Source organism: Stigmatopora nigra, chromosome 8 (genome assembly GCF_051989575.1).
Source record: "Stigmatopora nigra isolate UIUO_SnigA chromosome 8, RoL_Snig_1.1, whole genome shotgun sequence".
Taxonomy (NCBI): domain Eukaryota; kingdom Metazoa; phylum Chordata; class Actinopteri; order Syngnathiformes; family Syngnathidae; genus Stigmatopora; species Stigmatopora nigra.
In genome coordinates, this window is record NC_135515.1 from 7,952,115 (window position 1) to 7,963,212 (window position 11,098).

Consider the following 11,098-nt stretch of genomic DNA (forward strand, 5'->3'; position numbering starts at 1 on the left):
CGAATAGTAAATATCTTCCATTTGCGACCTTCAACTCTACAAGCAAGTTTGGCAATTGAAAAACTAAAAATGGAACATCTTAAATTAGTATTCTTTAGAGTTTTTGGCCAGGGCAACGACATGCTAAATATATTGGTTTCTATTATATTATTAACAACAGCAGCTAACCCAAAATCCTAGCCATCTATATATTTTACTGCACTTTCACCCAAAAAAAAAAAACCTGAATCATTGGCCATACCTTATTTATCACTTGATCAAAACACTCCTCAGTAAAATATTTTGAAACAAAACAACAGAACCGACTACTTAATTTCTTTCTGAGTGCTCAATCCACTCAGTCGGCATTTTTTGGCTAAAACCAAAAAAGGGACTAAAACTGTTTTTGTTTGTTTTTTTTTTCTACAAAGAACGATGGATTTTCTCTCAACGAAGGCCAATCTATGGCGTTCAGTACCCTGTGAAGCGATAGTCCGACTTTAAAACCTCCATCTGAAATTCACAGTCATCCTGCCGTCATCTCTGAATCACTGATCCATTTTGCAAGTGTGCGAGACCTTGCTAAAAGCATCGCTGTTGCACCCATTTGTGTTTCAAGTGGTGGAGAGGGAGGGAGCATGAAGTAAGGGGGTAATATAAAAGAAAAGGGGGGAGAAGAAGAAAAAAAAAACACACGAGCTGAGAAGACAAGTTAACAGCTCGCAATGCCGTTTCAAAGCACTCTCTGTCCTGTAACAACCACCTAGCTGGTTCCTCATGCGGGGAGGGGGGGGAATGGGACATGCTGATCAAATAAGATTTTAATGAACATCAGCAGCTGGAGCCCGAGGAATAGACTCTGATGGCTTAAAGCGACTGACATCTAGGTTGGCTTGGATTTTCATCATCAAAAGATAACACATCCCAAAATCCTGCGTTAAAACGGGAAGAAAATACGGGATTGCATGACAGTCAATATAACAGTTATTTTGCAGCAGTAGTCCAATTATAACTTCTAAAGTCGCTTTCAAGAATTTCATAACATCACTAACAAGTGTTATTTTTAAAAGAGCATGTGCAACAGAAACTTCCGTCTAATTTTTTGGCATTTGAATTTTTTTTTTTAAATATCTGTGCACAAGTGACGAAATATGAATGTCCATGTTAATAATATTCTATGCTCACTTTCCTCTTATCATTTGATGAATTGAACAATGTAACACGACAATTATAAAAAGTTCCAAATGCCTATCTGACATCAAAATTGGCATAATCCTCATTTTGACCTCTGGAATCAATTTGTTTCAGTGGCGGTTTATTAAAATGTGTGGGGCTATTTGGAGTTACTATAAAAAATAATCTATATTCAAAGTACACTACCTTAGATGCTGCCACTGACAGTGATAGACATCCAATCCATTTGAACTTTGGGGGAAGGAGCAATCATTCACGATGAGCTTTCTATTGAAGATTCCAATTCAACTGCATTCCAGAGTGCTGCAAAGTCACTAACATTCCACTTCGAAGTTCTGAGGCAGACCTCAAAGCGTTCCAGTTAAAAGTAAACAACAAATATGTGGCTGGCCTCAACAAGCATGTCCTTTAGCCGTACATAACAGTCGATTACGCTAAAAACCACTAAATATATTGGCTACACACATAGCCACAAAACATTTCATATGGAGGGTATCAGGACATGAATCGAAGATGCAACTTGACTGTAAGTTGGACGCTCTTTGAATACAATGCCAGGTTTCTCCCAGTGTTTTATAAGCCTGGAGGGACGCCAGGCTCCCTTTTGCCCCCACCAGGCTAAAACAATGTATAGCTAATTTAAAAGCATTTTAAACGAGTCTAGTGATACGGTTGAACGTGACATCTTTCGGTTAATATGCGAACACAACTTTTCCAGCTCTGTGTTATTGCACTGAAACGGCATTGTTTTGTTATTGTTAAAACTGGGTTAAACCTGTGTTAAAGTATTGCTCATAAATGGTTTATAATACGACAATAGACATACATTCAAAATTCCTGTCCAGGGTGGGCCGCCAGTAAGCTTATCTGACAAAAAAAAGTTTTGCACGTTTAAGGGAAAAAGGCCACATTTATTGTAATTACAGCTTTAGTAACGTTAGCGTTGGTTAGTGTGACGCCAACATGTTTGGACTAGCATTTATAGTCGGGTTACGTCACTGCCATTACAGACACAAAACTTGTCATTGTGTTGTGTTGTGCTGGAGAACATGACATTAACTCGTTAGCTGCTATCGACAGTGATAGGCATTCTGTATATTCAAATTGGGAAGGCTGGCAGTAATTGATCGCTACCCGCTCTCCCAATACAAATGAATTGGACAACTATTGCATTGAGTAAAAATGATGCTGCCTTAAAGATGATAGTTTGTTTATTGAACCAGTGAAGAACAAAAACTTCCAACAACAGTCATATACATTTTTTCTTGTCAAGTAAAGGAATTTTCCCACATCCCAAAACAAATCGCAATCCGCTCCATCGGCATTCAGGGTGGAAAAAAAATGGATCGGAATGAGGACTTTCTCTTAGGGCTTTCCTCTTGATGGGAGTGCGACTAAATAAGATGTCATCAATAATAGACATTGAATGTTCTGAAGAGTTGTGCGCTTTACACACACACACACATACACACACCAGTCCTGACTGATTCCTATCCCGCAGACAGGCCTGCCAAGCGCCAGCCTTTTTGCACACGCTCAGATTCACTGTCCTGACTAATCGCTTGTGATAGGGGCCTTTGCCATAATTACCCAGGGCCTTATCACAAACTTATGCGATGCATTTTTCATGTCCTGGCTGCTGGCGCTGCCTTCACTGTCCATGCTGGCAGTCCATCTAGAGGGGGGTGAGGAAGGGGGATGGGGGGGAGGCAGGACTGATCCCGCACAAATTCACACAGCAGTTCAAACAGGGAGAAATGGGTGAGAGTGGGGTGAAGGGCCAGTGAGGAGAGAGGGGAGGAAAAAAAATAGAAAGGGAGGAGGAGGGGAGGGTGGCAGTGAGAGATTGGAGGGTGAACAGGAAGGGGGAGGGAGCCAGATAGCGAGACACATTTTTTTACATAATGTATGAACAAGGGGGCAGGGGTAGGATCAAATAAATACGACAAGTAGAGCCTTGATGATGTGGCATAAGTGCAACACAAAGCCGGCCGGGAAGACTTGTTCGATGTTCTTTTGTTTGCGCTTGTCGTGACCCAAATTAACGCGCTGACTCGCCGCCAACCCAGTGCGCACCTTGTATTTAAAACAGCCATTGACGTAGACAGACGTCCAAGTCGTATTGACCCGGAGAGGTCGGCGGCGGCGGTGATTATAATTGCTCAGTCAATATGGCTAAGACATATATCGCCGTCAATGGCAGACAAAAAGTTTCACTTCAATCCAATTTGAATGTTTTTTTGATGACGCCACGTCAATGGACTTTTAATAGTGGCCAAATTGAAGTCCAGCAAGGGCACGTTCACGTTAAATGCCTCAAGGAGGGGATGAAGAGGAGGGGGAACAGACTCACACTCAAATACACACACACAACAGTGCCATTGTCTTCGTGTCTTGTGATAGGTCAAACCGGCTGGAATATACACACAGACCGCCGTTCACACGCACAAACGGGGCCCGATATTCGGCCCCGGACACGGCCGGCCACGGTTCCGCTGGCATGCACTACTGTTTCAGGAGTTGCCCACCCCCCTCCCTCAAAAGATAATAAAAATAAAATTCAACAAGGTCACGTTCCTCATCCTGTGGACTAAAAAAACGTCTATTTAAATAACGCTAAACTATTTGTCTGGTTAAGTTATGGGAAACAACGCGATCGTTTTGATTATGGCTTTAAAAACATTATAATAACAGCCGAGCAAACCGCCACTCGGCGTCAAACTGCCTCCGAACCGCTAGCCGATCAGCTCGCTAACATGTCAAGTAAACTTGCGCTTTCGTTTGGAAATATCTCAAAATGTGCTTAGTTTAAGTGTGGCGTCCACGTCGGATGTCCTCACATCGCCGCCGGTTAACGAGCGGTGTTGATACCCCCGACTGCCCCCCCTCCTTCCAGCCGATCCGAGGTAGCCAGCTTGCGGCTAAAGCGTCGGGCTAACTACGGCTACTAAAAGTTGAACAACACGCGACGAAAAAGGTGGCCAAGGCGAAATAGCTTCTCCGTACGAGCCGACGTCGATCGCTGGTAATAGCCCGGGGGGGTTGTTGGAGAGTGGGGGCTTTGTTATTTGACCGCGTCCCGGTGGCGTCGCCCCCGCCGGTACCCGGTCGCATTTGGTCCGATCGATGTAGAATTGAACAAAGAGGATCAATTTCTGATCAGCGAGAGGAGCCACTTTCATCAATGCGAGGGGGAGCTCTCCGGGCTCTTTCCCCCTCCGTAAACGGGCGATCGCAGCGGCGGCGGCGGAACAAAAACAGCATCAAGCCACCGGGGAAAGAAGCCGGAGCCCCGCGCGGAACCGCGAAGCGAGGGGAGCCGAGAAAGAGCAGCCACTGACCTGTAGTTGTTGTAAGTCAAAGCGCTTCCAATATTGAAACATCGATCCTGCATTGGCCGCCATCTTGAGACATATTGAGACAGGAATGAGATGCTTATAGAGCGCGCGGGGGTTGGAGTTCAGTGGAGGGGAGCGGACGACTCAAACACCCGGACCGGATCCTCCCCATCTTTCGCCTGGATTTACCGATGCCGGTGGAACGGAGTCACCCAGTCGGGGTGCCGCTTTAATAACGCCATTGGAATTGCTTAAATAGCATTTTATCAATACGCCGATTTCAAAGGTGAATAATAAACGTGACTGATCTGCAAGCGACTATTTTTTTGCTCATTACAGAGGAAAAACAACACCATCACATCCACCAGAGTTGGAAAAAAAGGTGTGTTAATAAAGTGAAAAAACACAGTTGAAATTTTCAGATGTGTAATAGAGTAAAATATGAATAATTGTATGAAATATTAAAAATGAATACGTGGTTTTCCAACAAAGGGAGGCAGGTATTTTGTCAATCCCAGTACTATTTTAGCCAATCCAAGGCAAGTATCCTAAATTATCTGTCCTTCCTTATTCCATCATAAATACCCACCTGGAGTTAGGGGTAGAAGGGGGGCGTGGTTTTTGAAGTGTAAACATCAGACACGTGCACCCCAGCCGACACCCCCCCCCCCCCCCCCTCCCCCAGGTAGCCTTCAGACTGTCAACAAAACAATGATTACAGATTGATCTCTCTCACCAAAATATCTTTTTAAATTACCCCTGTAATCAAAGTTATTTGGACACCCATCGCCATCAAGGGCAAACAATGAATTGAACAAATGACCTTCCAAGGGTTTAATAGCCTCCTATTTTTTTCGTGGACCAAACTAAGATCGCTTTCTGTCTTATGTACTGTGTGCGTTGTTTTGTAGTGTGTAGTCAAATTATGACAAGGGGCAAGCACAAGAAAATAAAGCCAAATAGACCACTAAAAGCCAATGAATTGTTTAGAAGGGAACCAGTTTAAACCCCGCAAAAAACATAAAAAGATAATTCATATTAATAAACAGGCTCTTTGTTCTCCACAATTTACTGTAGCAGTAGTGTCTGCTAAGTAAACAACACCAAAAAAGCTAGGATGCCAGTTTTGGGGCTATTATTAACATGACATGTACAAAATATTAAAAAGAATATTTGGTGTTTCCTAGAAGTGGACCATATTATTTTTTATTTGTCTTTAAATCCCTCCTAAATTTTTCTTTTTAATCATTCTCAATTTGTTAAATCATTATATAAGTACATTTTAACATGAAATGTAAACAATTGTCTCAAACATACATAAGAATGAAATGTAGGCCGACTTTGTAATATTGGAGTCTAAATTCGGTCTGAAAGACATTAATCCCCCTCCCCTTTACCATCTGCAAACTCAGTGGTCATTTTTCATTGGATAACACAGCAGAAATCATGACTCCAGGGTGTGTCCTGGTGGACATTATTCAGTGCTTGCTGTCCAAGTGACCTTGAGCTCCACAGTTGACCCCCATCTGCTCCCGAGGTGTCGCTCCCTCTGACCGCGCCTTCACCGCGTGGGGAAGAATTCTTAATCACGTGCTATGTATGCACAGACTCGTTTCCAAAGAGGCCTTTTTTCCCCTATCACTACCTACGTTTACCACAAAAATACATGCGATTTTTATGTCCTAAAACGGCATGCTGGTCTCAATCTGTTTTATCATCGCAACCTATCGGCTGCTTCTATTGTTTTCCTTTTTTTTCTGGCGTGTCAGGGCAGCAGTCTGGGTGAAATTACTTCTTTTTGGGGGGTGGGGGGAGCCACACAGCGCTCACAGTCTCGCTATCGGTTCGATCTCCAACAAAAATATATACACTTGAAGATTTATTTAGCTTTCCCAACAGCGATTGTGCTTCAATGGCACTTGGTAAAAATAACATAAGGAATGTGGCATAGATAATGCCCCTCTTTCATTACACCTTGTGAGGTTTGTTGCCGTTTAGGCCGTCTTCCGTATGAATGGTGTTCATTCCTCCGATAACCAAACGAAAATAACCGCCGCCCTATTTTATACATCATTTCAATACATAGTAATTAAGCTTCAGCCCTCCTTAAATTTGACTCAACACCAGGGTAGCTATTTACTGTACGCAAATGGAGAAGGCCTATTTTGAATGGATTTTAACCACAACATAGCTGCTTTAAACTAAAATTGTCAAAATCCCTGTTGAATGTGGACCAATAGGATTATTAATGGGTTTAATCATGTCCATCCACTCAAAAATAATCTTTTTTAATCAAGTGAAAGAACAAATGTCATTTTTTCGGTGTATAATAGTAAAGGAAAACCTAAATAAAAGTATTTCCCAGTAGTAGGCGGAGTAGTTTTTGCAGATGTGTTTAGTCAATGAAATACAACTATCTTAGATTGTTCTTTTTTTAACCATTTTTTTTCTTCATGATCAAAAGCCAATGAAATTTGCATACTATGATACTATGATTATTCATATAAGGCGTTGTCTCTTGTGGGAACTAATATCAAAGTTATGGAATACTCTATCTTAATATTCAGGTCTTTTTGGACATATCTTTGCCCCAACATGGCTGCCTTAAACTAAAATAGCAGATTTACGGTAAAATATATGTTCTTTTAAGAGGCATTTCCATAGAATTTTGTGTCAAACTGACGTCAAGGGGGCTTTTTTTCCCAACAACATTCAGGGGGGTGTTGATAAGTTTTAGGGGGACGCCTTAAAATCAGTTAAATTAATGCAAGAAATCTTGAAGGCAGGTTGAACTCAGATAGAAACTAAAATAATGATCATAAGTCACATAGCTCTTATTAGCCTGTAGCTACATTGTCAATGTTTAAGTATACAATATATTAATTTGTTATACTTGTATTTAATGCATTGCTGGCAAGCATAGATCAAGTCGAAAACTGTTGTGTGTGAAATGATGTTGTCACTCCCCGTACCTTTGTGACTTTTGATGCAGCCTGTCATTAAGTCAAACCTGAAATACCGGTCCAGCTTAATCTGTATAGTGTAGTATTCCCTGTTTTCTAAGTGCATGTGTGTGTGTGAGATTTTGTTGCGGTTGATTTTCATCTAAATACATAAAAAGGGCCTTGCCCTAAAAGCAAAGAACTATAAAGGAGAAAAAGATCATCATTCACTCAGTGTGTTCTCAGAATTTTAACTCACTCAGGGTGGTGTACGACAACCAATCCATTTAAAATGGGAAATCTAGAAGCATAGGGCAGTGATCATTCACAATTGGATGTCTATCACCGTCAATGTCTATCAATGATTTCAAGACTTTTTTTTAATAAGTTATCTATTCAACCACAAGAAAAGAACAAGTAGGATCATTTTAGTGCTTTAGTGTTTGACTATTTTGTAAAATTATTCAATGTTCCTATTCAAAACACACATTTGACATCTTCACTGGCTACCAATGATTAGTTTACCCAATATATAGTATTTATTTTTGCTTAGTTAAAATGCACTGTCACGACACGTAGGTGGGGGCAATGGTCCCATTATTACATTTATTATTTTACATTATTACAGTTATTAGAAGTTGATTTTTTTTCTCAAATCTATCGGAAATCTATCGGCATCCACGACAGTGAGTGAGTTTAAGTTAAAATGACATTGTGTGTGCCGGCTGACTGCGAACTGTTGCCTTTTTTTCCCTTGCCCACGAGGCGCTTTTAGCGTGTGGCCCGGTGTGTTCCACTTCCGAGACGGATGCGTGGCCCCCGGGGGCCCGCGGGCGGAGCGCGACACTGATCGCGCCAGACAAGCCGGGACGCCTGCATCGGATCATCAGCGTCCGGCAGTGCAGTGAAGGGCCTCGCTGGCACTTTCACACAACCCCTGACCTCTGGAGTGACCTCTAGGGTCAACATTAAGGTCGCGGGTCAGCCGGGGCCTCCGTCTCCACCCCCCCTCCCCTTCGGCTTCCCCTCACTCCCCGGTTTTCATCTCCTCTTTCGCTCACACTCCCACACCAAGCGGGACCAATTGAGACATCCTGTCCCCCGAGAATGTGAAAAGAGAAAATCAATAGGGAAGATGAGTGATGACCCGGGGGTCCCGTCGTAAAAGACTGCCGGACTGTCGGAGTCCAACAAGTCACTTTGACACCGCCAGTAAAAGCCGGCCGGCATGGTACAGCCTCGCTGTATATTAACCCTCGCCGTTTGCACACTTAATGATTCACACATTTTTAGCTTTTGCCAAAAAGAACAAAAGGTAGGTAACCAAACCAACAAAAAAAGGAACGTGAGGTGAATCAGGTGGCCAACTAACAATAATCATGTGCAAAATATTGTGCAGGATATTGCTCATATACATGCTCACCTTACTTTGGCTAAGGGCCACAATAGAGGCAAGAAATTATGAAATACTATAGTATTTTTAAAATAACTCTTCATCAGAAAAACGATATGAAACTACTCTGTTATTAGTGCTCGGAAGGGAATTTAAAAAATTATGAGAAAGCAATTTCCTGCTACCCCGACGATATTGACGCATAAACTAGCTCAACTTATGTCTACTGATATTGACAAATCTGATTCAATGGACACATTTCAAATAAATAATGAAATGCAATTACATATACTATTTTATTAATACACGAAAATCCTGTTACTATATATACCATTAAATATTTCTATATAATTAATCAAGTGTCAAAAAAAAATGAATAAACAAGAGATAATCTATGAATCTATTAACTCACTGCCTGCCATTGACAACCATGGACGTCCAATCCATTAAAACAGGCCACACATTTCAGTGCCTTTGTTGGCATTTAACATCCGCTAACCTCCTGGAAGGCAGCAATCAATCAGTCCTTACCAACCAATTGGTTGTTCAATAATGTCAATGGCAGACAGTGGCTAAAATGATGGTTAATACCACTAGGATCACACAGCTGTTTTTCCCTCAGCAGCCCCAGATAAAACCTCTCCAGGTCGGGCATCGGATTAAGAATCAGCTGAAAATAGAACGCTCCTCCTGAAAGAAGAGGCCGACCGATAAATAATGCAAAAAGAATACAAAAACTCTTATGGGGTGGGCCCATCTCACACACAGAAAGACATGCACAGACACGTACAGTTGTCTGTTATTTTTTTTTCTCTCTCTCTCTCTCTGTCTCTCTTTTTTTACCCTAGTGAGGAAAAATGAATGGATGTCACAGGAAAGAGAAGGACCCACCCAGTGGAGTAACATAAGCTATTCACCTCACTCCATGTTTTACGCTTCCATCCGGGGGTTCCTGGCAAACATGGTTTTTCGTGTTTTTCCGGCGAGTTGAGGCCTTGCAAAAGCAGATGTTTTAGACTTTTTCTTTTTTCTTTTTGCATCATCAGCACAACCTTGACGAGACTCCGGCACTACTTTTTCCTTTTTGGTCACTGCAAAAAAAAAAAAAAAAAAAAAAAAAAAACAGGCTTTTTGTTTTGATTTGTTTCCATGCTGAATAAAACATCCAACATTTCAAAGTGAAGTGGCAAAACATGGCTAATTCAAAGGACTGAATATTTATTAATTGACTAAATGAAATATGCATGCCCTTCACCAATATGATATTTATTCCTACTGTGTCACTTACTGAAAAATTGCACAAAATTCCTCAAAGATTCCCAACACAGCTTTGTGTATAGGGACACCCAGTGGTAGTCTCACTGTAGTGTTTCCAAATGGACAAGCATTTAAAAAAAACAAGCTAAAGTTAAAATATAAATCAATCTCAATATTTAAAAATAAGAAAATATGTGTGACTTTATTGAAAATATGTACACACCTTGAAGATATTCATTTAAAATGCTCCAAAACAGGTTGAGATGGGGTCATTCTTTTTGCCATTGCAAAGGAATGGGAATGTTTTTAACAGATTTTGAATATGAATTTAAATATGTATACATTTGTATTAAATGTTTTGGGCAAAAAACTGTTTACGACTTTAGCGGGCCTTGATTTCTTGTTTTTACATATATTTTAGATACATTTTGAAACTATTGTTTTTGGCATTGGAAAGGAAAAACAGATGCCTATGATCATAGGGCATTTAATTAAATGACCTTAATAATTTTAAGGCATGTTAGGAGCAATGTCATGTTGCCAATGAAGAAGTTAGGGTGAAGGGGTCAGACAACCAAGTCAAATTTTGGACCACGATGGCAGCTTTGAAATTGAGTGGGCAAAAAAAAAAAAAAAAAAAAACAGTTGGAAGTGTTTGTTGGGCTTTGCTTTACTTGCTCGTCAGGTTATCTCAGCTCGCTTGTCAGGATATCCCAAATGGCACATTAACTAGAAATGCACCAGGAATTGAAGCCATGCTAACGTTTGGGCGTGTCAAGAGGTGCCTTGAGAGTGGGATTCAGATTTTCAAGGCTTAGAGATACCATAAAAAGTGCTACACAAGGTGTTTGTGTTCAGGGATAAAGAAAGGGCCAATATGAGAGTTCAAGGTGGTTGGGAGTTGGTTGAGTCGGAATGTGAGTATCCCTTCCTTACAGCAGGCTTGGTGGCTGTCTCTTTCCTCTCTCTCCTGGGATTTTTCACCTTTCACTTGC

The 11,098-nt window shown here is 41.3% G+C and overlaps 1 protein-coding gene across 3 annotated transcripts in view; it reads right to left on the reverse strand.

The window, feature by feature from the left end:
• Positions 1 to 4,658, reverse strand: part of LOC144200119 (protein CASP-like) — a 66,483-nt gene extending 61,825 nt beyond the window's left edge. For all 3 annotated transcript variants that reach the window (XM_077722048.1, XM_077722047.1, XM_077722046.1), the window contains exon 1: positions 4,515 to 4,658. In XM_077722048.1, the coding sequence (XP_077578174.1) occupies positions 4,515 to 4,577 (63 nt within the window). In that variant the 5' untranslated portion in view covers positions 4,578 to 4,658. The remainder of the gene's footprint in view (positions 1 to 4,514) is intronic.
• Positions 4,659 to 11,098: the final 6,440 nt, after the last annotated feature.